The sequence below is a fragment of the Brachyhypopomus gauderio genome, chromosome 1 (genome assembly GCF_052324685.1).
Source record: "Brachyhypopomus gauderio isolate BG-103 chromosome 1, BGAUD_0.2, whole genome shotgun sequence".
NCBI classification, from domain to species: domain Eukaryota; kingdom Metazoa; phylum Chordata; class Actinopteri; order Gymnotiformes; family Hypopomidae; genus Brachyhypopomus; species Brachyhypopomus gauderio.
Genome location: NC_135211.1, coordinates 37,691,036 through 37,717,517, shown reverse-complemented (window position 1 = coordinate 37,717,517; position 26,482 = coordinate 37,691,036). Strand labels below are relative to the sequence as shown.

The window sequence follows — 26,482 nt, the reverse complement described above, 5'->3', positions numbered from 1 at the left end:
GTCCACACCAGTATAACGTACCAGTGGAGAGAGGTCCACACCAGTATAACGTACCAGTGGAGAGAGGTCCACTTTTTTTCCAAGTATTTAAGAGTTAATGTCATGTTAAGTGAAGTATTTAAGGGTTAATGTCACACTTCATGTCAGTTAAGGTCTGTTAAGGAAGAAAAAAAAACTTGCATGGGAGAATTATGTATGGATGGTGGGACTGTGTGCGTGTCAGAGATGTTCAGAAAATAAGTCGAAGTTAAGTCATGAATCTTCAGGCTGGAGTCCAAGTTGAATCTCAAGTCAATAGCAGGATAAGTTTAGGAACATGAGATGGAAAATAACTTCTATATATGACTGATCAGGGACTGTAGTGGGGTGATGAGGGTGATGGGGGACTGTAGTGGGGTGATGAGGGTGATGAGGGACTGTAGTGGGGTGATGAGGGTGATGGGGGACTGTAGTGGGGTGATGAGGGTGATGGGGGACTGTAGTGGGGTGATGAGGGTGATGGGGGACTGTAGTGGGGTGATGAGGGTGATGAGGGACTGTAGTGGGGTGATGAGGGTGATGAGGGACTGTAGTGGGGTGATGGGGTGATGAGGGACTGTAGTGGGGTGATGAGGGTGATGGGGGACTGTAGTGGGGTGATGGGGGTGATGGGGGACTGTAGTGGGGTGATGAGGGTGATGAGGGACTGTAGTGGGGTGATGGGGTGATGAGGGACTGTAGTGGGGTGATGAGGGTGATGGGGGACTGTAGTGGGGTGATGGGGGACTGTAGTGGGGTGATGAGGGTGATGGGGGACTGTAGTGGGGTGATGAGGGTGATGAGGGACTGTAGTGGGGTGATGGGGGACTGTAGTGGGGTGATGAGGGTGATGGGGGACTGTAGTGGGGTGATGGGGTGATGGGGGACTGTAGTGGGGTGATGGGGGTGATCAGGGACTGTAGTGGGGTGATGAGGGTGATGGGGGACTGTAGTGGGGTGATGGGGGTGATCAGGGACTGTAGTGGGGTGATGAGGGTGATGGGGGACTGTAGTGGGGTGATGGGGGTGATGGGGGACTGTAGTGGGGTGATGGGGTGATGAGGGACTGTAGTGGGGTGATGGGGGTGATGGGGGACTGTAGTGGGGTGATGGGGGTGATGGGGGACTGTAGTGGGGTGATGGGGTGATGAGGGACTGTAGTGGGGTGATGAGGGTGATGGGGGACTGTAGTGGGGTGATGAGGGTGATGAGGGACTGTAGTGGGGTGATGAGGGTGATGAGGGACTGTAGTGGGGTGATGGGGGTGATGGAGGACTGTAGTGGGGTGATGGGGGACTGTAGTGGGGTGATGAGGGTGATGGGGGACTGTAGTGGGGTGATGAGGGTGATGAGGGACTGTAGTGGGGTGATGAGGGTGATGAGGGACTGTAGTGGGGTGATGGGGGTGATGGAGGACTGTAGTGGGGTGATGGGGGTGATGGGGGACTGTAGTGGGGTGATGAGGGACTGTAGTGGGGTGATGAGGGTGATGAGGGACTGTAGTGGGGTGATGGGGGTGATGGGGGACTGTAGTGGGGTGATGAGGGTGATGAGGGACTGTAGTGGGGTGATGGGGGTGATGGAGGACTGTAGTGGGGTGATGGGGGACTGTAGTGGGGTGATGAGGGTGATGGGGGACTGTAGTGGGGTGATGAGGGTGATGAGGGACTGTAGTGGGGTGATGAGGGTGATGAGGGACTGTAGTGGGGTGATGGGGGTGATGGAGGACTGTAGTGGGGTGATGGGGGACTGTAGTGGGGTGATGAGGGTGATGGGGGACTGTAGTGGGGTGATGAGGGTGATGAGGGACTGTAGTGGGGTGATGGGGGACTGTAGTGGGGTGATGAGGGTGATGAGGGACTGTAGTGGGGTGATGGGGGTGATGGAGGACTGTAGTGGGGTGATGAGGGTGATGGGGGACTGTAGTGGGGTGATGGGGGTGATGGGGGACTGTAGTGGGGTGATGGGGTGATGAGGGACTGTAGTGGGGTGATGGGGGTGATGGGGGACTGTAGTGGGGTGATGGGGGTGATGGGGGACTGTAGTGGGGTGATGGGGTGATGAGGGACTGTAGTGGGGTGATGAGGGTGATGGGGGACTGTAGTGGGGTGATGGGGTGATGAGGGACTGTAGTGGGGTGATGAGGGTGATGAGGGACTGTAGTGGGGTGATGAGGGTGATGGGGGACTGTAGTGGGGTGATGGGGGTGATGGAGGACTGTAGTGGGGTGATGGGGGTGATGGGGGACTGTAGTGGGGTGATGAGGGTGATGGGGGACTGTAGTGGGGTGATGAGGGTGATGGGGGACTGTAGTGGGGTGATGGGGGTGATGGAGGACTGTAGTGGGGTGATGAGGGTGATGGGGGACTGTAGTGGGGTGATGGGGTGATGAGGGACTGTAGTGGGGTGATGGGGTGATGAGGGACTGTAGTGGGGTGATGGGGGACTTTAGTGGGGTGATGAGGGTGATGAGGGACTGTAGTGGGGTGATGAGGGTGATGGGGGACTGTAGTGGGGTGATGAGGGTGATGGGGGGCTGTAGTGGGGTGATGAGGGTGATGAGGGACTGTAGTGGGGTGATGAGGGTGATGAGGGACTGTAGTGGGGTGATGAGGGTGATGGGGGGCTGTAGTGGGGTGATGGCAGGTGATGGGGGACTGTAGTGGGGTGATGAGGGTGATGGAGGACTGTAGTGGGGTGATGAGGGTGATGGAGGACTGTAGTGGGGTGATGAGGGTGATGGGGGACTGTAGTGGGTGATGAGGGACTGTAGTGGGGTGATGGGGGTGATGGGGGACTGTAGTGGGGTGATGGGGGTGATGGGGGACCGTAGTGGGGTGATGGGGGATTGGAGGACTCACCTGAGGCATGTTTCCCCTCCCGCTCAGCCCACCGCTGTAGAAGGGCGGCGCTCTGCTCCTGTAGAGAATTGGGCTTCTCTAACCGCACCTGCTTCACTTCATCATCGCTGAACTCCAGCTCTCGGGCTAACTCTGTCAACAACAATAAGGCCACAGCGTGGGTAACTGTGTCAACAACAATAAGGCCACAGCTTGGGTAACTGTCAACAACAATAAGGCCACAGCGTGGGTAACTGTCAACAACAATAAGGCCACAGCGTGGGTAACTGTCAACAACAATAAGGCCACAGTGTGGGTAACTGTCAACAGCAATAAGGCCACAGCGTGGGTAACTGTCAACAACAATAAGGCCACAGCGTGGGTAACTGTCAACAACAATAAGGCCACAGCGTGGGTAACTGTCAACAACAATAAGGCCACAGCTTGGGTAACTGTCAACAACAATAAGGCCACAGCTTGGGTAACTGTCAACAACAATAAGGCCACAGCGTGGGTAACTGTCAACAACAATAAGGCCACAGTGTGGGTAACTGTCAACAACAATAAGGCCACAGTGTGGGTAACTGTCAACAACAATAAGGCCACAGCGTGGGTAACTGTCAACAACAATAAGGCCACAGTGTGGGTAACTGTCAACAACAATAAGGCCACAGTGTGGGTAACTGTCAACAACAATAAGGCCACAGCGTGGGTAACTGTCAACAACAATAAGGCCACAGTGTGGGTAACTGTCAACAACAATAAGGCCACAGTGTGGGTACATGTTGATTCAGAACTATATTGACTTGCAAACAGGTTAAAGCTTGTTCCATTTCTGAAACATTTGGTGTTTTCATATAATGCACTTATCAATACAAACCTTGGCTAGCGGTATACAGATGACTAATGAACTGTTTCTAACAAGATAAAGAGTGCAGCCTTTACCTGTCCAACTGAAACCAAGAAGATCTGCAATAATAGTCAATGTCTCCTCTTTGCGGTCAGCATCATCATGCCAGTCCACTGTAAACATTAATGATGGACAGCATGTTTCAGTAACCGATGTAGAATCAGAACTTAGGAACAATAACTTAGCAAATTATAAGAAAATTAAATAACATAAATATATTTATAAATAACATATCATTTACATAACACAGACAACAAATCTGGTTAACCTATGGTAACATTAGTTATATGTATTCAATGTCCAAAATAAAATATAAATGCCCTAAAATTATTAATAAAATGATTCAAGTGGATAAACTCTTAAGATTACAAATTCAGTAACAAAACTTTGAACAATCCATGCTGAGATTATTGAAAAGCATTGCGGTAAAAAGTAAAAATAATAAAAATATATAATAATAAGTATAAAATTCCCTATTTAAGTATCCTTAGAGGACAAAATAGAAGTCAATCTTGAGATTTCAACAGATAGATGGATACACAAATAAAAAGGCAAAACACACATACAAAACACAAACTATGACCTGATACAGCACACAAAAACACTGCACAAAACAGACACAACGGACACAAGACAAAAGCAAAACATTACAGAACGCAACAAGACAGCACAATTAAAGGCAAAAAGTAACTGTTGGGCCTTGCAAGGAACTAAGGAGTCTTGAAGGGTAAGGAACAGGGACTTTAAGGGTACTACCTTTACTCTGATCTGGACTACTGCTGACAGAGATTCTCTGCATCTGTGTCTCCACACACTCCTCCCAGTTGGGCATCGTCTCAAACACATCCTCACCGACAGAGGAGGGTCTAACTCCTTGTGATGACCTGCTCTCCCCCGAGTCCAGAGGGATAGGGACATGTTGCTTCTCCTCTGGTTTGCTGGTATGTCTGGACACTGGAAGTCTGGATACTGAAAGCTTCAATGTACCTGATGAACAGTCTACACTAGTGTGCAAGTGAGAGAGGCAGATATCTGCCTCAGATTTAGGCCTTTGGTTCTGTTCAGGAGAATCACCTTCTCCTAATGTTTGGTCAAAGCTGACAGCTTTCACTGGTATCTTTGACTTGGGTTGCTTGGCTTCTATATCTGCAGGCACTTTGTGTGAGGAACATGACATGTGCAGTTCCTGGTCAAGCTCATCTGGGACACTGGAGTCCATAACAGTATCTCGAGTAGGTGAAGAATTTTCAATCACCGAGTGCTGTTCTTCCTCTACAGAAGAATCAGAGGACTCCAGCTCCTGGTCTGAGTAAACTGATCGAGTAACTGTACATATGGCAGTATCGATATTTGCTATTGAATAATCTGCAGAGTCTAGATCCTTCTCTCTCAGGCTCTGAGTGTCTCTCTGGCTTATATAATTATCTGAGTCTTTGGGCTGATTGGAATGGTCATAAACACTCTCATCACAGAACTCAACTGGGCTGCTGGAGGTCAGGTTTGAGTCATCTTTGCATTTTACTTCCATTAAAGGTGATTTAGTTGAGTCCTCAGAGGAATCACTGGTGCTTCTCATCACACCCCTTTCCTCTGCTTGTTCTAAAGAAGTCTCTGCTGGATCTTCTCTTATGGAGAAGAAGAGAGTGGCATCTTGTTCTTCCTCTATATTTCTCTTGCTCATGTCAATGGCTCCGCCCCTGGTCATTTCAAAGAGCTTTCCTTCCTGGAACTGAAAAGGGTCTGGTGCTGCGTCTTCTGTGGGCGTCCGACCAGGGGTCATTTCTGGTGTTGTTCCATGAGACTCACTATCTGCTGCCAGAGCAAGAACCTTCTTTTCTTCAGCCTCAATCTGTGAAACCAAGCTCTCGTCATCCTCTAATTCAACACTCCAAGGAACCAAGTCTCCATGAATCAAGCTGCTACTGTGACATTGTTCATGAAGACTCAAGTCTGGTTTCTGTTCTTCCTCATGCTCAACTGGGCTGGTTTTGTCACTAGGTGACAGTGGCTGTACCAGAACATCTTCCTTTGACATGCTTTTCTCATCAATAACACAGCATGCTTCAGCCTCACTATGCATTTCTACATCCACTTCACAGACCACTGTAGTGAATTCTTCACCTACAGCTTCTCTAGTCATTTGTTTATCTCCTGATATAAGAAGGCACTCGGGAGAAAGTTCCTCATGGCATTCCTCCTTTTTGTTGATGTAAATTTGCATAGGTGTCATTTCAGCATGTGTCTTCTCATCTGTCTCTGAATCACCATATTCCTGGTTCTCCATATACTCTGGGATCTGACTATGAGATGTGTTTTGTTCAGGCACTTCTTGAGGTAGTTTAGTCAACTCCGAGTCACTAAAATGCTCCGATTCTGGATATGAAGGCAGCAACAGATCAGCCGCAAATGTTTTTTTGGTTTCTTCTGAATGGTGGCCGAGTGAACCTTCATTATGTGGTTGAAGCTCGTCTCCCTCATCATGCAGCTCAGCTTCATGTTCCTGTCTGGAAACAGTAGAATCCAACTTCTCCATTCTCATTCTGGCATCTTTTTCAATTTCATCAAATATTCTGATTTTTGCAGCCATTTTGAACATCTCTTCCTCAGGAGTAAATTGCTTTCGCAGTGATGTACTAATGTCCATATCTTCATCTTCCTCATCCCCTCCTGTTGGAGATGGGCACGACTTTACGGAAGGACAGACCACGTTTGCAGTTGCAGAGGAATAAAATGAATCAGTCTCCATCTCGTCACACAGTCCACCTGGCATCACTGGTTCCTCAACCCCAGTCTGGGCCAAACGTTTGGTAATAGACTCTTCTCTCATTTTAGCTTCCTTGTCAATTTCATCAAATCTTTTGATTTTTGGAGCCATCTTGAACATCTCTTTCTCAGGAGGGAATAGTTCTTTTACTAAATCATCACCATCTGGACCTTCTGCTCCTTCATGTCCGTCTGGTGAAGAGGAGTATGGCTTAAAGGGCACTGAAACCACAAAATGGGATACATGTTCCTCTGAAATTGCCAGCTTTTCTTGGGAGTCATTGCTACTTTGATGTAGCTGTTCGTGGTTCTGTTTACCTGGCTTCAACCCTGTGGGACTAGTGTCTAAAGAATCTGGGCATGGAAACTCTCTAGAAGGACTAGGTTCAATGGAGTCAGGGGACTTGTGAGAAGACAAATCCTCTCTAACAGGAGTAGTCTCCAGTGAGTCCCCATGGCTGCCACTTTGAGGATCACTCGTTGTTATAGAGTGGACCATGTCTAGATTGGCAGGTCTGTCTGATGTAATTGTGCAAAAAGGCTGTTGCTGGGTTTCTTGAGAACCTTCAATCTCAGACATATTCCCAGTAACTTCTAAAGCTTCATCAATTCTTTTTTTTATTTTAGTTGTCTTATCCTCAGAAGCGTCATCTCCATTGCCCAGTTCATGAACTGAATTGTCTCTTTCTATTATGTTTGCCTCAGCACTTATGTACTGCTCTGTTTGGTCTTGTCTTTCTATAGGTGTCATATTTTTAATTGTATCCTTAGACTGAAGATAGTTTTCTTTTTGTATTTCTTGTAAATGTGTGTCCTCAAGTTCTGTTTGGGCCGGACTTTCCTTTTGCATTGATAATTCTTGCATTGCATAGTCATCCTCAGGCATATTTTCTTGCACAGTCTCTCTCTCTGTAGGTATCTCAGACTCTCTGGCACTTAAAAGTACATCTATAGGACTTTGTATAACATCCACAAATGGTTCACTGTCTCCCATGTTTGGACGAAGTGTGCTGCTCTCTAAACTTGTAAGAGATGAATCTAGAACTTCTTGATGACCCATTTCCACAGCTTCATCCATCATGTAACCATCATGGATTTTTATAGTGTCCGTTTGCATCACTGCAGTATCTGATTTGCCGACTGGCAGTGGCTCATACTGTATAGTACTACGTGATGAGTCATACTCTATAGTACTACGTGATGAGTCATACTCTATAGTACTATGCTCCATTGTTTCTGTATCTTCTTGTACATTAATTTCTCTGTGTGATGTGACATTTAGTGCTGCCTGTCTGAAGGGCTGATACTCTGCACAGCCCTCTAGTTCTTCCTTGATGACAGCACTGAAGTCCTCAGAAGGTTTCCGGTCTGGGCTGATCTGTGGCTCGTAATCACCACGTAATCTGTCGAGACTGCACCTTACTTCTTCATGTTGCCACATTCCCAAAGAAATTGCTGTTTCTTCAACCTGAATTTTATTTTGACTAGGTTCTGCAGACCATTCATTTTCTTGTCTGATTACTTCATAATCACACTGCAATTTCTCTTCATTTATCTCTCCCTCATCCCTGACTGTTGTACTCAAATGTTCTTGTTTGCCAATTTCAACTCTGGGCTTTTCTGATGGAAATGATTTTTGACGTTGAATAACTATCTTGTCCTCCTCAATGTTATGTCTCTCTGAACTAAACTGTTCCTTGTCACTAGTATGGATATCTAAAGATATTTCCACATTTGCTGAAATGTTTTGACTGACATCATCCTCCTCCAAGGTCATTACTGACTGTCCATGTACAACTGCTTCACAAATCGTTTTATTTTCTTCATACTGGTCAATAACAATTTGAGATGATTCGTCAACCTTGTCAATAACAATTTGAGATGATTCTTCAACCTTGTCAATAACAATTTGAGATGATTCTTCAACCTTGTCAATAACAATTTGAGATGATTCTTCAACAATGCTCTCAGAATTACTCTCTGTCCCTGACTCAGATGCCATAGTAATTTGCGTATCATATGTTTTCACATATTGTTCCTCTTCAGAACTGGTTGTTTTACATGTAGCAACTAGATTAGTAAGAACTTTGTGTTCAAAAAGTCCTGATTTGCCCTTTGAAGGATCCTGTCCTGTTTGAAATGCTTTCATCAGATCCTTTACTGACATCGTCTCCTTTATTCTCTCTGTTTGTGATCGGGGAGATTTGGGTGGTTCTTCTATTCCTTCCATGGGTGTATAAGACTTGCTCTGGACAGTGGTTACTATCTGGGCCTCCTGTCTAACTTGTCTCGTTTGATTCCTGTCCTTCTTTGCCTCTTCCATTTTGTCTTGAATTTCTTTTATTCGGTTCTTAATAGGACCTATTGGTGTCTCCACCACTTTAGGAGAGACAGGAGCTGGTCCAGGAGACACAGGAGCCTGTCCAGGAGACATATGATATGGTCCAGGAGACATATGATATGGTTCAGGAGACATACGATCCCATCCAGGAGACACAGGAATCTGTCCAGGAGACACATGATCTGGTCCGGGCACCATCTCAGCATCCCCAAGAACTGTGTCTCCATCCAGAGATTCCTCAGAACTCATTCTTTCAAGTTCATCTTCAGAACTTCCGCTTGTAAATTCTCTCTCTTTAAGTTTCCTTCTTGCTGGCTTTTTAATTCTAGGAGGATGTCGCTTTCGACCTCGTGTTACCACAACTTCTGTAAATATCTCTTCAACAATGTTCCTCTCTTGGACATCCTGAACAGTGTTGGACATGTCCTGAAGATAATTCTCTAAATCTCTGCTAAGATGTGAAACCATACCAGATGCATCTTTTTTAGGCTGAGACGTTGTTTTAGGAGTGGATCTTGCTAATCTCACCTCTTTTAATTCTATTTCTTCAACATAAGCAATGTCCTTGCTTCCAGGGTCCACAACTTCCTGATCTCTGAGAATTGATTTTTCTACAGTTATTTTACCCTCTGTTTCACTGAATGTTCCAACATGGAGAATGTTGCCTACCCTCTCCACATCCACCTTTACTTTTCCTATTATCACATACGGTTCCTCAACCTTCACTTCACCAGCTAGGTCTGATTTTAATGGCTCATCTCCTTCTGCGGCCAGTGAAGGCTCTGACAGGTCTGGGGTGAGAAGGGAAGTAATTTTGAGGAGATCTTGCTTCAGGTCAGATATATCTGAGAGGAGGTCTGGACTTGCAAGCGTGGCTGGGTCGTGAACCATGTGAGTATGCAGCGTGGAAAGTTCAGTTGATTCAGTTTCATCTTCGTCTTCAAAACAGGAAATCAAAATAGGCATAAAGAATAAAAGGGGAGTGAAGAGGGCAGAAGACATTGTAAAAGTGGTCAGGGCAGGAGCATTACATCACATCTTCAGCTGAGAGGACTGGCTGGTGGGCTGAACAGATTCAAACATCACAAGACTGGACTGATAGACTGAATGGGCTGGAAATAACTTGCTTAAACATGTTATATTTGATTACTCATTCATACACATAAAAGGAGGGAGTAGAGGAAAGAGTTGAGAGATGTTTAGGGACAGAAACCTGAAAACAAAAATCAAATGAGCAAAGCAACTTAAACCGACACAGAGCCACTGTAGCGTCTCAAGATTGTTTTGACATGACCTCATGTCAACAGAAAGACACATAATACCAAATAATCCCACAATTCACACTGGGCCCTTGTAACATTGTTATGACCCTAATACCCCCACTGCTGTGACATTTACAGTAAAGTCATATCAATTAAACATTTGGTGAATATGGATCTGGTTCTCTGGATGCATTGTGTTACTAATGACTGACAAGAAAATCAACAGAATCAGGAAAACATGAGAAAGTCATGCTAAACAAAATATAAAACCATTTAACTTAAAAGTTGTGAACACACACACCCACTCACACACACACTTATGCCCAACAAGAACACATATATAACATGTGTAAGTCAAGTTATTTCCATGCAAAGCAAAAGACCTGTGTCCATGCAATTATACATGAAACACATGAATTATATGATGAGTACATGAAATAAGTGATTTTATTACAGGCAGATGCATAGCATTGTCAGATATTCAGCAGATGAATTTCAGATCTTATTTCAAATATAAACAATTTTTATACAAAATTTACATTTTGCAGTACTTAATAAAGTACAATCATTTTCTTTTTGCAGATCAAGGTGGCCTAAATTTTAAATGAATTATGAAATATTAATGAAAAAAATGCTTGAATCAGTCATAATATGCAGGGTAATGGTTTCCAGTATCCCCTTTGACAGATAGCCTACTTTCTTTCTTCTTTCAAACATGATTATTTATTTAAAAGTATCATGTCAAAGCTGATACTGGTACATGACCAGAGGTGTAAATGTTTAGATTCAAAAAGCAAAAGTCCTGCTATGTTTTTGTATATCCCACTTAATTTCACTCAAGTAATTCTAGCTGCTGACCTCAGCCAAACGGCAAATCCAGGCAGATTGAGCCTGTTAGGGTTAGGGTTAGGGTTAGGGTTAAGGTTAGGGTCAATCCTGTTCCTCCTGGGACTGGACTTTTCTTTCTGAAGCTGAACTCATTGTATATGACCAATGTTACTCTCAGTGCTGTGTCATGATTCATGTGTTAACCATGACAATGATGAGGCAAAACTGCTCATCAGCCATAGCACAGCAGACAAGGATCCATATAAACAAGCACTGAAAATCTCCATTAGATCTATGAGGAGAATTAAAGGGAAATGATTGTATATACTATATTTCCATTATGTAATCATTTAGAATGAGGAACCATTTTTTTTTTTAAGATATAAAGGCATATTGCTTACATTTATCGTGCATCTTGTCACTCTAAAAGAGGGAGAAAACAGTTCAAACAGAAACAGTCAACATATGTGCTAATAACCCTACTGACCTCAGTTTTTACTGCAGTTATGTAAAACAGGATTTGATGTGGATGTTACCTCTTCATCAGGATCTTGGTCTGAATCAGATTCCTGATATAAGAGAATAGTAAAATAAGTGTTTACACAGCGTTAGTCTAAATGTTACCCAATATTTAACGAAAAACCAAAACCATTGAGACTAACAGTAGTCACTAAGATGTACAAGTATGTAGCATGCGGGTAAAAACTAATTAATCTGATTTTAAAACATTAGCCCATTGGGCACATTAACAAACCTCCTTGTTGTCACTCTTGTTTACCTTTAAATAAACGGGAAGCATGATGTTCAGATTGCAGATTGCATTGTGGGTAAGACTACGGTAAGTCCTTGGTTCCTTGGTGAAAGACAATCTCCCACAGGGCTCCTGTGCACTGTCCCGAACCTGTTAATAAAACCATAAGTCTCTCATTTTACCAATCATTTAACAACCAAACAATGGACCTGACAAATAATCAGTTATTATGTCAATAATGTATCTATATTGATAAATAGTTTTCAGTATTTATTTATATATTTTTCAGTATTTTTTGAGTAATTCCAAGTTGCTCTCCTCTTGTAAGACATGAACACACACTGAAGCTTCAAACAGTTCATTATTCTGGTCTACACTGGTTTAACTGGGATGAGAAGAACAGTCACCTTGATGAAGAGAGCGAGCCTGTTCTCCTTGAATGCATAGAAACTGAAGACATGGTGTTGGCCACTTTTAGTCAGAGGCACCAGGTTCCCAAAGCAGTCAGCAAAAATGGGCTTTCCTTCTAGAACCTGCCAGAAACATCACATGCTCCCTCACATCAAGATCTAAAAGGCCAGTTAGTGCAGTCCAGTGCTAACAAACGAGATACAATACCTCAACGTCTCTGCTGCGTGCCACCTCAGTGAAGTTCTCTTGCTGCTCGAGGGTTTTATCCATCTTGTCATCCGTCATGCAGAAACAGCGAAGCCGAGCCTCAATGGGATCCAGTGTTTTAGCAAAGACAACAAACTTGGCCATGTAGGGGACACAGATGATCTCACGGTACACCTGTGTGGAGAAGCTCACCGACTCCTGAGTCTGACGGCAGTCTATCAGCCAGAATCTGAGATAAAAAATTGGCACAAAAACTGATTTGTGGGAAATAAAAAACCCCAAAACAATCAATATGGACAGTGGCAGGCGACTGTTACACATCTGTGTGATACATGAAACACGTGAAATGTCTGTTTAATTTGAAGTATTATGTCATTTGTACTGGGATGGCAAGATAATAAACTAATAAAATACTGTTCCCAAGTATAACTCGATACAAAAGATTTTTTATTACTATCAATGTATATCTATCTATCTATTTTTTTTATATGGTCTATAGAACTAAACTAGACCCTAATTGATCCCTTATTCTAACCCTAAAACTCTAACCCTAATCTCATCCCTTATCCTAACCCTCAAATCAAGCATTCATGGTGATAAAGTGCAGATCTCATGATTTTAGCTTCTGTCACTCATGATTAGGGTCTAGAGTTAGAGTTAGCACCAACTGTAACCCTCGCTAATCTTCTATGAGTCCAGGGTTAGGGTCTAGGGTTGGATTGTTTTAGTTTACACCCTAATCCTTGCTAAACGTTTATGATTCTAGGGTTAGGGTTGAGGTAAGGTTTAGTGATTAGGGTTAGTGATTATTCTAGTCAAGTCAAAGTCAGTGTTTTTATTGTCAATAGTGAAGCATGTGCAGAACATACAGGAGTGAATTGTGTTTCACTCCTACACAGATGCAACAGTCACTGAATATTACACTGAATATTAAATTAAACACTACACAATCAAAATGAAATAAATTAACTAAGTAAATTAAATAGACTATAGCATTAAATAACCTGCACAATAGACATTAACTAAAGTAAGTAAGTAAGCCTAAGTAAACTGAATAGACTATTTATTAAGTCTATGGTTAGGGTTGGGATTGGGCTAGCTAGGGTAATTCTGGCTTTCACACAGACTGTTCCAAAAGGCCTCTCATAATTCACATGAGTTACTGGAGTTACTGGAGTTGGGTCACCAGTGGGGTTGTGGTACCTCAGGGAAAAGAATGACTGGACTATGAGATTTGGTGTAGCCACCAACTCAAATATAAAAGTCACATATTGGTATCTTTGTTGATACTGATTTAAAGACTGGTATCATTTTGGATCACTATCAGACCAATATTTTTATTTTGCACATACATATTGTTTAAAGTATGTTCAGTTGCATCAACATGAGCTGACATTTTTTTATTTAATTTGGAGTATTATATCACAAATCAATTACAGAAGCAGCGTCTAGCTAGCTAGTATTAGCAGGGAGTGCTGTGTTGTAGGTGGAGGGCTGTGTTGCAGGTCTGTGTTGTAGGTGGAGGTCTGTGTTGTAGGTGGAGGTCTGTGTTGTAGGTGGAGGAGTGTGTTGTAGGTGGAGGTCTGTGTTGTAGGTGGAGGGCTGTGTTGTAGGTGGAGGAGTGTGTTGTAGGTGGAGGGCTGTGTTGTAGGTGGAGGAGTGTGTTGTAGGTGGAGGTCTGTGTTGTAGGTGGAGGAGTGTGTTGTAGGTGGAGGAGTGTGTTGTAGGTGGAGGTCTGTGTTGTAGGTGGAGGAGTGTGTTGTAGGTGGAGGAGTGTGTTGTAGGTGAAGGTCTGTGTTGTAGGTGGAGGTCTGTGTTGTAGGTGGAGGTCTGTGTTGTAGGTGGAGGTGTGTGTTGTAGGTGGAGGTGTGTGTTGTAGGTGGAGGTCTGTGTTGTAGGTGGAGGAGTGTGTTGTAGGTGGAGGTCTGTGTTGTAGGTGGAGGAGTGTGTTGTAGGTGGAGTTCTGTGTTGTAGGTGGTGGGCTGTGTTGTAGGTGGAGGGCTGTGTTGTAGGTGGAGGGCTGTGTTGTAGGTGGAGGGCTGTGTTGTAGGTCTGTGTTGTAGGTGGAGGTCTGTGTTGCAGGTGGAGGTCTGTGTTGTAGGTGGAGGAGTGTGTTGTAGGTGGAGGTCTGTGTTGTAGGTGGAGGAGTGTGTTGTAGGTGGAAGTCTGTGTTGTAGGTGGAGGTCTGTGTTGTAGATGGAGGTCTGTGTTGTAGGTGGAGGTGTGTGTTGTAGGTGGAGGTGTGTGTTGTAGGTGGTGGAGTGTGTTGTAGGTAGAGGTCTGTGTTGTAGGTGGAGGAGTGTGTTGTAGGTGGAGGAGTGTGTTGTAGGTGGAGGTCTGTGTTGTAGGTGGAGGAGTGTGTTGTAGGTGGTGGGCTGTGTTGTAGGTGGTGGGCTGTGTTGCAGGTCTGTGTTGCAGGTGGAGGTCTGTGTTGCAGGTGGAGGTCTGTGTTGTAGGTGGAGGAGTGTGCTGTAGGTGGAGGAGTGTGTTGTAGGTGGAGGTCTGTGTTGTAGGTGGAGGAGTGTGTTGTAGGTGAAGGAGTGTGTTGTAGGTGGAGGTCTGTGTTGTAGGTGGAGGAGTGTGTTGTAGGTGAAGGAGTGTGTTGTAGGTGGAGGTCTGTGTTGTAGGTGGAGGAGTGTGTTGTAGGTGGAGGTCTGTGTTGTAGGTGGAGGAGTGTGTTGTAGGTGGAGGTCTGTGTTGTAGGTGGAGGAGTGTGTTGTAGGTGAAGGAGTGTGTTGTAGGTGGAGGTCTGTGTTGTAGGTGGAGGAGTGTGTTGTAGGTGGAGGTCTGTGTTGTAGGTGGAGGAGTGTGTTGTAGGTGGAGGTCTGTGTTGTAGGTGGAGGTCTGTGTTGTAGGTGGAGGAGTGTGTTGTAGGTGGTGCCCTCACCTGGCGGATACGTTAGTAGTGAAGGAGACACAGTGGTTGATAAAGGTGAGAGGAGTTGAGCCCGTAATGTCCTCCCACTGTGCTGGGGTGGTGCCCCCTGAACAAGAAACAACACACACACGCACACACACGCACGACACGCACACACGCACGCACACACGCACACACACACGCACACACGACACGCACACGCACACACGACACGCACACGCACACACGACACGCACACACGACACGCACACACGACACGCACGCACGCACGCACGCACACACACACACGCACACACACGCACACACGCACGCACACACGCACGCACACACGCACACACGCACACACGACACGCACACGCACACACGACACGCACACGACACGCACGCACACGACACGCACGCCCACGACACGCACGCGACACGCACGCACACGACACGCACGCACACACACACGACACGCGCACACACACACGACACGCACGACACGCACACACACACGACACGCACGACACGCACGACACGCACACACACACACACACACACACGCGCACACGCGCACACGACACGCACGCACACACACGACACGCACACACACACGACACGCACGACACGCACGACACGCACACACACGCACGACACGCACACACACGCACGACACGCACGACACGCACACGCACGCACACGCACGCACACACGCACGTACACACGCACGCACACACGCACACACACGACACGCACACGACACGCACGCGACACGCACGACACGCGCACACACGCACACACACGCACACACACGCATGACACGCACACACACGCACGCACGCACGCACACACACACGCACGCACACACACACGCACGCACACACACGACACGCACACACACGACACGCACACACACGACACGCACACACACGACACGCACACGACACGCACGCGACACGCACGCACACACGACACGCACGCACACACGACACGCACGCACACACGACACGCACACACACGACACACAAACACATATATACGCACACGACACGCACGCACACACACGACACGCACACACACACACATATAGGCACATACATAGACAAAGGCACAAGGGAGCTGTTTAATCAACCCAATACCACTTGGTCTTCCTCTGAAAGTCTCCACGCACCTGTTATGCTGCATAGCAAACGCAGGGTAGGTGTTTCTCCTCCAATCACATTACTGCCTCCATCACTACTGGAACCTTTGGGAATGGGAATCGTCATGGTGATAGGTTTGTGAAATTTGCGTCTTCGTGGCTCCAGTGTGACGATGGGGCTGAATGTCGCCTTGTTGCCCAGAACCTTCCGTACAACGTCCACCGCTATGGGCTGGGCCTGCACACACACACACACACACACACACACACACACACAGTTACAGTGGTACTGGTACAAGTGTGTGAGAACATAAGGTACACCTGTAATTCCTCATCTGTACAAGACACTTGTAATCCCAAGTGTGTAAAGTACCTGTAATCCCACGTATGTATAAGGCACACCTGTAATCCCACATCTTTATAAATCACGTGTATAAATCACACCTGTAATCCCACGTGTGTATAAGGCACACCTGTAATCCCACATGTATAAAGCACACCTGTAATCCCTCATCTGTATAAATCACACCTGTAATCATTAGTGCTGACTTCCTGCTGACGCTACTTCCTGCCGACGCCGACTGCCGACGCTGCTGCGGAGCGAATTTTGAAATTGTTTTTCTAAAGTGTACTAATCTGTTTACGTGCTAATCTTTATTTTTTGCCTTCCTAGATAATTTTTTACAGATAGTACTTCCACCGTCAAGACGGGCAGTTGAATATTCCGGCCGCTGATCAACTTTCTGCTTCTAAAAATCAGCTAGCATAAGTTTGTATAAATCGGCTAGACACGGTAAGTGTTTTGATTTATTCATGGCTGGTGTTGGTTTGTTTCCTTGTTCGGAGTGTGGCATGTTTAGCCTAGACCCTTTCGCCACTGATAGTAATAGTGATAGTATTTGTGAGAGGTGCCAGTTAGTTACTTCTCTTGTGACGAAAGTGGAAAGCTTAGAGCGCCGCGTCCACTCATTATTGAGGGATAGAGAGACAGAGTCAGTAGTAGGTGTGGACACGCCAGGGAGAACTAGCGCCTCCGCGACTCCGGCGATAGAGCCCTCACAGCGAGGCGAATGGGTGACGTCTCGGCGGCATAGTCGGAGAGCGAGGGCTGCAGCTACTGCTAACGCCAGCGCTAGCCCACCAGAGCACCACTCCCCAGTTCACGTGTCCAACAGGTTTGCCCCGCTCAATGTTACACCCGCTGAGGAGACTCTGGTGATAGGAGACTCTATAGTTCGGCACGTGAAAGTCGCTATTCCTGTAGGGGCACCAGCGGTTACAGTCAGCTGTTTACCTAGAGCCAGAGCGCCGGACATTAGTGGCAACCTTAGACTGTTAGCCCATAAACGATTCTCTAGGAGAGTTATACATGTAGGGGCCAACGATATACGTCTGCGGCAGTCAGAGGTGACTAAGGCTAATGTTAAAGAGGTGGTTAAATTAGCCCAGACGATGTCCGATGCCGTAATCTGCTCTGGCCCCATCCCAATGCGGCGCGGTGATGAGCAATACAGCAGGCTCACGTCGTTAAACCGCTGGATGTCCAAGTGGTGCTCCGAAAATCAAGTGGGCTTTATTAATAATTGGGAAGAGTTCGAGGGCAAGCCTGGTCTTTTAGGCAGGGACGGTGTCCACCCCACCCGGGATGGCGCTGCCCTGTTATTCAGTTATTCTGTTTACTGGAATCTCAGATTCCAGTAAACATCACTAGTAATGTATTTATAGATTTCTTTGATAATAAAATAGAGAATATTAGACAAAATATAAAACCCTTTATTAGCAATACAACTGGTATGTCATCTGGTTTGGTTGATATTGATTTAAATTACATACCGGGAGAAAAACTTGATGCTTTTCATCCACTCCCAAAATCAGAATTAGAGAAAATAATTTCTTCCTTAAATTGTACTACCTGCACACTAGACTCAGTTCCCTCAAAGTTATTAAAAGAGGTATTACCAGCTGTAACTGAACCTCTTCTAACTATAGTTACCTCATTTATTACAATAGGTCACATGCCCAAATCATGTAAATTAGCAATTATCAAACCTCTGATCAAGAAACCAAATCTTGATCCGACTGTGCTATCTAATTATAGACCCATTTCAAACACATCATTTATATCTAAGATCATAGAAAAAGCTGTTGCCCAGCAATTGTGCCTATATCTGCATAGGAATAACACATTTGAAAAGTTCCAATCTGGTTTTAGGCCCCATCACAGTACTGAAACAGCATTAGTTAAAGTAACAAATGATCTCCTCCTTGCATCAGATCAAGGCTATGTATCACTGTTAGTGCTTCTTGATCTTAGTGCAGCTTTCGACACAATTGATCATAGGATCTTGCTAGAAAGGTTAGAACGCTGGGTTGGAGTCTCAGGCACAGCCCTTTCATGGTTTTAGTCTTACTTAACAAATCGCTATCAGTTTGTAGAACTCAATAATATTTCATCCAAACATACAATGGTTAAATATGGGGTCCCGCAAGGCTCCATCTTAGGACCACTATTATTTACATTATATATGCTACCATTGGGCACAGTTATAAACAAACATGGTGTCAATTTTCACTGCTATGCGGATGACACTCAACTTTACATATCAGCCAAACCCGATGGCAAACTCAGTTTAGGAAAAATTGAGGCCTGTGTAAGAGATATTAAATGCTGGATGTCTCTAAACTTCCTACAATTAAATGAGGACAAAACAGAAGTTCTCCTTGTGGGCCCTAAGGCCGCAAGACAGAAAATTCCAAATTTAATGCTTAATCTTGCAGACTATCCCATTACACCTGGCACAGTAGCCAAAAACCTAGGCGTCATACTCGACTCTGACCTATCATTTGATAAATACATAGATAATACTACTAGGATAGCTTTTCTACATCTCCACAACATTGCCAAATTAAGAAATGCATTATCACAGGATGATGCAGAAAAATTGGTGCACGCCTTTGTTAGCTCTAGACTAGACTACTGCAATTCACTACTGTCAGGATGTTCAAATAGGAATCTAAATAAACTTCAAATAGTTCAAAATGCCGCAGCCAGGGTTCTGACCAGAACTAGAAAATTTCAGCATATCAGTCCAGTCCTATCAGCCCTGCATTGGCTCCCATTTAAATTCCGTATTGACTTAAAAATTCTTTTATTAACTTATAAAGCATTGCACGGGCTTGCTCCTGAGTACCTTCAGGAACTTATTTCCTATTACGAACCCCCACGCCCACTAAGATCACAGGGTGCTGGTCTTTTATTAGTTCCAAAAATTAACAAGGTAACAGCAGGGGAAAGAGCCTTTTCTTATAAGGCCCCCCAGCTTTGGAATAATCTTCCTAAATGCGTCCGGGACTCCGACACAGTCACAATCTTTAAGTCTAGGTTGAAAACCCACTTATTTAGTTTAGCGTTTGATAATTAATATCCCCCCTTAGATTAAGGTACAGATCCAGGGGTTCACAGGCGAAGGGTTTTATGGTAGACTGGGGCGCTGGTGCTGTCGTCCTGTCACTGCTCGTGGTCACTCAAGTTTGTTGACAGTGCAGTGGACGGATGCCATTGTCTCAGAATGCCCCCAAGCCTATGTTACCTTCTGGTTCTGCCTTTTTAGCTTGGCTGTAATAATTTAACTTAATGCCGGAGTTGCTGCCACACTCCGGAAATGTTTATAATTTCACCTGTCCTGTATATGTCCTCATACAGAGCTAATTTTCCGTTTCATTTCTCCACATGGCTGCCCGCCTGCTTGAGGAATAATGAGATGAGGAGACCAGCGATCCATCCTGGGCCAGCCACCTCCTGCCTAACCGGATGCATACATCATGATGGACATTATTACATATTTTTCCTTTTCTTTCTCTTCTTTCTGTCTAAATTGTTGTTGTTGTCATGGTGACCGGTATCGGCCAGAGGAGGATGGGTTCCCCCCCTGAGTCTTGGTTCCTCTCAAGGTTTCTTCCTCATGCAAAAAAACTAGGGAGTTTTTCCTTGCCACTGTCGCCTTTGGCTTGCTCACTGGGGGCTGGGACTCGGCACTTGTAAAGCTGCTTTGTGACAACAACTGTTGTAAAAAGCCCTATATAAATCAAATTTGATTTGATTTGATAATCCCACGTGTGTATAAGGCACACCTGTAATCCCACATGTATAAAGCACACCTGTAATCCCACATCTGTATAAATCACACCTGTAATCCCACATTTTTCTTGTAAGGCCCCCCAGGTTTGGAATAATCTTCCTAAATGTGTCCGGGACTCCGACACAGTCACAATCTTTAAGTCTAGGTTGAAAACCCACTTATTTAGTTTAGCGTTTGATAATTAATATCCCCCCTTAGATTAAGGTACAGATCCAGGGGTTCACAGGCGAAGGGTTTTATGGTAGACTGGGGCGCTGGTGCTGTCGTCCTGTCACTGCTCGTGGTCACTCAAGTTTGTTGACAGTGCAGTGGACGGATGCCATTGTCTCAGAATGCCCCCAAGCCTATGTTACCTTCTGGTTCTGCCTTTTTAGCTTGGCTGTAATAATTTAACTTAATGCCGGAGTTGCTGCCACACTCCGGAAATGTTTATAATTTCACCTGTCCTGTATATGTCCTCATACAGAGCTAATTTTCCGTTTCATTTCTCCACATGGCTGCCCGCCTGCTTGAGGAATAATGAGATGAGGAGACCAGCGATCCATCCTGGGCCAGCCACCTCCTGCCTAACCGGATGCATACATCATGATGGACATTATTACATATTTTTCCTTTTCTTTCTCTTCTTTCTGTCTAAATTGTTGTTGTTGTCATGGTGACCGGTATCGGCCAGAGGAGGATGGGTTCCCCCCCTGAGTCTTGGTTCCTCTCAAGGTTTCTTCCTCATGCAAAAAAACTAGGGAGTTTTTCCTTGCCACTGTCGCCTTTGGCTTGCTCACTGGGGGCTGGGACTCGGCACTTGTAAAGCTGCTTTGTGACAACAACTGTTGTAAAAAGCCCTATATAAATCAAATTTGATTTGATTTGATAATCCCACGTGTGTATAAGGCACACCTGTAATCCCACATGTATAAAGCACACCTGTAATCCCACATCTGTATAAATCACACCTGTAATCCCACATCTGTATGAATCACACCTGTAATCCCTCATCTGTATAAATCACACCTGTAATCCCACGTGTATAAAGCACACCTGTAATCCCACATCTGTATAAATCACACCTGTAATCTCATGTGTATAAAGCACACCTGTAATCCCACATCTGTATGCATCACACCTGTAATCCCACGCGGATCCTCTTGGTCAGAGCTCCTTCAGGAAACACGGCCTGCACCTGTGGGACCAGTGTGCTACTCAGGACTCCACCCTCTGGGCCAATCAGATGACTGTCCTGCTTTATTCGAGACACCACAGCAAAATACTGTGGGAAATCACGAGTGATTATGCGACAGATTCTTTTCTTCTCCAGCTCCTCAGGAGAATCCAGTTCTAAAAAACAAACAACAGAAATCTCAGTAGAGCCCTCTAGGGTCAGGGTCAGGGTTAGAGTTAGGGTCAGAGTTAGGGTCAGGGTCAGCCTCTATAAGATGTTCATGTAGTTTGAAATTACTTGGTTAATTCAGACATTGGTTATAAATCACTTTTACATAATGGGTGAGAGACCATGTTCTCACTAGTCCCTGATGTGGTGGAGATCAATGGTTTGAATGTGATGAAGGTTTTTACCCTCGTCCATGCCGTTGAGGATCTGGTTGAGTTCCTCCTCTGTGTGTTCACAGTGATGCTCCCTCCAGCTCTCCCCCGTCTCACTACGCAGGATTACCAGCTCTCGTTCTGAGCCTCGCAGTGCGGCGAAGTGAGGGATCTCCACGATCACCGGCCTGCGGGTCAACACAGTCACCAACACCGAGAATGTGTGTGTGGGTGTGTGTGTGAAGAAAATGAAAAAGCTTTTGATTTAAATGTGCTGTAATGAAGCGGTAGAAAGGGACTTGTAAAAACAGACAATATAGCCCTTTACACATCTGTAAAATAAGGACTGTAATACAGTGACAACAACACTAACCCTACCCTAACCCTACATTAACCCCAACACTAACCCCAACGCTAACCCCAATACTAACGCCAACACTAACACTAACCCCAACCCTAACACTAACGCTAACCCTAGGCCTGCCTCCAGAGCTCCAGTTCTGTAGCTCCAGACAGGAGACAGGACTGAGGCTACATAGGCAAGATGGCGGCTAAGTAGAATTAACGTGTGTCCAGTTAGCATGTGTCCAGTTAGCATGTGTCCTGTTTGCTTGTGTCCTGTTTGCTTGTGTCCTGTTTGCTTGTGTCCTGTTTGCTTGTGTCCTGTTTGCTTGTGTCCTGTTTGCTTGTGTCCTGTTTGCTTGTGTCCTGTTAGCGTCTGTCCTACCCAAGGAATCTGGTTCCTGGAGGCCCGAGCTGCAGGATTCTGCTCACCAGACTCTCCCCCTCGTTCAGGGGGGGCGGAGCCGTGGGCAGATGCAGCTTCCTGTTCCATTGCAGCATTAAAACGACGAGAAGTAGAGGATGAAGATGAAAGAACAAACTCTCATATACACACACACACACACACACACTCTCAAACAACACACATGAACACACACGGAACACAGACTCACCCATGGACTCACAAATACACAATCAAATGACAAACGTGCTCAAAACAGTGAATCACATTTAGAGAATATTTGGAACAATGATATTTACTAGGGGTGTGACGAGATTTGTGATCCAGCAAGCAGCCAGAATGGCGTCTGAAAATACAGGTATTACTATTGAAGATGCCCCCGTCACTTAAATTGTTTGTTTGGCAGGATTTTGGGAACCCGGTGGAAATGATAAATGACAAGAGAGTGACTGGTAAGATACTGACCATATACAAACATTGTATGAAAATAATGCCGTACACCGTGACTAATACGAGCAGGATGCAGAGACATTTACAGCACCACCACAGCTCAGTTCTCAAATCAACGCATCTCACTTGAACAGAGGTAGCAGGGACAGAAAGGCGCTTTGGCAAGTTGAGACAGCGAAGGATATTGGGAGCAGTGTGGCGATGCTAATATTCTTAAAAATGAACATGGCAGTGTAGTTGCAGCAAATTCAGTGACATACTTGGCAGGGTTGCCAACTTTTCAAGATCACTTGGAGTGAGATTTGAACCTGGAGGGGGTGGCGAGTGTAAATTGTCAATGTGGGGGGGGGGTTACGGTTTTAAAATATTCTTAAAACATAAAAAATATATTTATATATAATTTATCCAATTTTATTTTATCTACTTACAGTTTGACAATCGACATCTAAACAATTACAAAAATATAAGCAAATAAATTATTCACCCGTGTCTATTCAGTCTGTGTTGGAAGGTGAGGGGTTAAGTGGAAGTGTCAGGGCTGGCTCGGATGCCACACCATCTACCTCCACTAGGGGCACCCGAGTCAGCCCTAGACTACATCCACGCAATCAGCAATGATCCGTCTCACCTGTTGCCATGGCTTCTTAAGGAAGCTTTTGGAGACGGATCATTGCTGATTCGTTTTGGTCATGCCGGTACGCTATCAGCCCTTCTCTGTTTTCTCTGGTGTTGCGTTTTGTTGTAAGGTGTCTCACCACCTTAATCTCTCACTTACCTATACTTATTCGAGTCTCTATCTCCTGCGCCACTTACTGGCCGATCTCAAGTTTTCCTCCAGCTCTCTCTCTTCCTATCGGTTACTCTTTTATTTTGGGAAGGGTTTTGTTTTGTTGCGGCGTTCGCCTGCTGCCAGTCTTCCCCTGGCGTCCTTAGTTCCTTTGTCACGCGTCGAAGTTATTCCGCGTTCTTTCCGTTGTCTTTGTTATTTCCTCTCCCGTGTGTTCACGATTTTGTTTATTTATACGCGTTGAGTCTTCCGCGTCCTTTTAGTTTCATTTTCACGCGTTGAGTTTATTCCGCGTCCTTTAAGTTTCATTTTTATGTTTGCCTGTGTGCATGTTTTCGTGTGCACACAGTTTGGGTTTGCTGGCTTTATCTCCTGCCTGCTTCATACGGCGCTTGGGTCTATCTTTCTCTACATTTTCTGACGCGGTGTGTGCCGATCGTACACCCGTCGTCACAGGAAGCCTGTGAGCCTGTGTCTTCCCCTATCAGTTATAATTCAGCGCAATACCAGTTTCAAATGACAGTAAAATTGACCAATCATATCTTCCCTCTTAGTGGGCGGGCTTAACTGTATGATAATTTCTGCCCGCAGTGGCGACGCTAGCTGTCGTTAGCGTACCACCGCTAGCTAGTTTCGATTCATTCCTTTGATGCCCTCGTGCGCGTTGTTTACAATATTCCGCTCCCGAGGAACACAGAGCTGTCAACCTTATTTTGTTGGAACCTTAATTTGCTTAAGAAGTTATCTAGTACAGATATTATTGTTTATTGCCTATCTAAAGCTGTACTGTCGTCTCATTTTTTTCTTTATTGCAGTTCATTTTTTTCAGGGGGTGGGTATGGGAGCGGGCCCAGGTTTAATGGTCATGGTTCTGACGGGGGGTGGAAAATGGACACAAATTAAGTATTATATCGCGATCAAAAACTTTTGTTTTGCACATAATACAGTGAGTCCCCTCTTAACGATGGGTCTGATTAACAAATACGATAAGTCCATCTCGGCAACGCGATCGCTCTCTCACACACTGTACGCACGAGAAAATTGTTAGTTTTTTCTAACGCTTAACGTCACGCTTAATGACAAAAACTGCTTCACGACGGACGTTTCAGTCTCTAACAGTCATTAAGCGGGGACTCACTGTAATATTGTTTGCACTTGAAAAAAGGAGAAATATTTAATCTTATTTATTTTATTTTTATTTATTTATCTTTTACTTTTATGAAATTTTATTTTAATTTCAATTTGTAGAGGAAGAAGTTTATTAAATGTTCATGCGTACATAATGCATGTTAAGAGTTATAATAAAACATTTCAAAATGCATGTGTAACTCAGTTAAATAAAAGTCTGTTGTCCAGTCATATAATTTGTAATTTTAGTGTTCTTAAAATCTCATCTCGTTCTCGTGAACCCAATATTGTCTCATCTCATGAGCCGAGTGTCTCGTCACACCCCTAATATTTACACACAACTGTTCATTCTTAATCAATTTCTTTGTACCTCTGTCTCTCTCTCTCTCTCTCTCTCTCTCTCTCTCTCTCTCTCTCTCTCTCTCTCACACACACAACCACACACACACACACACACACACACACAGAGTGTCCCACTCTCTCTTACCCAAGGAATTGTGCCCCAGTGGGTCCGACCTCTATGATCCTGCCTGCAAGTCCCTCTCCCTCCACTAGGGGGGGCATAGTGGCCAGTCGGTGTCTTTTCACCAGCCTGCAGGTCACCCGCGTTGGTGCCGAACACTTCCTGGGGGGCACAATGATGCGCAGGCCGTTGTGACGGCAACCCCGCATGGCTCCGCCCCTTGCATCCACCATGAAGCTAACAAGGAAGCTGATTGGAGGAGAGAAAAGACTTTAAAATTCTACAATTGACAACGTACAGTGAGTGAAATACGGACATGCAACAATCCTGGCAGATCCATGTATTAGTCTGTAGTTGCATGTACACTGCACTGCATTACATTTATATCATGGGTTCCAGTTGTGAATTTGATGTATTTGTACACTATTCTCTTATCACAGCTGGACCGATGAGCCCAGTGTGAGCTGCATGAAGCAACAAACATTAGACAAACAGAGACACTGAGCAATCATCATGAATCTGTACTGATAGATTATCCTATAAATATACAGGACCATTCAAAAGACCCAATCCAATTTAGACAGTTTAGTTCTGAAAACATTCAGAACTGGACCCAAAAGATGATTCCACTATAGCAGAAACGTTTGACATGGAGTCCTAGTCCAGAAGTATTTCTATCATTACAGATGCACTGGTATTACAATCAGATCTGTGTTACTATGGACACAGCCCCTAACCCAACCATGCTCACACTCAGATCTGTTACTATGGACACAGCCCCTAACTCAACCATGCTCATACTCAGATCTGTTACTATGGACACAGCCCCTAACCCAACCATGCTCACACTCAGATCTGTTACTATGGACACAGCCCCTAACCCAACCATGCTCACACTCAGA

The 26,482-nt window shown here is 45.0% G+C and overlaps 1 protein-coding gene across 6 annotated transcripts in view; it reads right to left on the bottom strand.

Annotated features, from left to right (window-relative positions):
- Window positions 1-26,482, bottom strand: part of ank2a (ankyrin 2a, neuronal) — a 126,561-nt gene that overhangs the window by 31,207 nt on the left and 68,872 nt on the right. For 5 of the 6 annotated variants that reach the window (XM_077012943.1, XM_077012963.1, XM_077012952.1 and 2 more), the window contains 14 exons: window positions 25,605-25,829; window positions 22,735-22,833; window positions 22,041-22,195; window positions 21,592-21,803; window positions 16,363-16,570; window positions 15,219-15,315; window positions 12,332-12,560; window positions 12,121-12,246; window positions 11,741-11,863; window positions 11,499-11,531; window positions 11,364-11,385; window positions 4,525-9,810; window positions 3,804-3,881; window positions 2,880-3,011 (listed from right to left, as the gene is read on the bottom strand). In XM_077012943.1, coding sequence (XP_076869058.1) covers window positions 2,880-3,011; window positions 3,804-3,881; window positions 4,525-9,810; window positions 11,364-11,385; window positions 11,499-11,531; window positions 11,741-11,863; window positions 12,121-12,246; window positions 12,332-12,560; window positions 15,219-15,315; window positions 16,363-16,570; window positions 21,592-21,803; window positions 22,041-22,195; window positions 22,735-22,833; window positions 25,605-25,829 — 7,025 coding nt within the window. The remainder of the gene's footprint in view (window positions 1-2,879; window positions 3,012-3,803; window positions 3,882-4,524; window positions 9,811-11,363; window positions 11,386-11,498; window positions 11,532-11,740; window positions 11,864-12,120; window positions 12,247-12,331; window positions 12,561-15,218; window positions 15,316-16,362; window positions 16,571-21,591; window positions 21,804-22,040; window positions 22,196-22,734; window positions 22,834-25,604; window positions 25,830-26,482) is intronic. The other variant, XM_077012997.1, reaches the window with a different exon arrangement.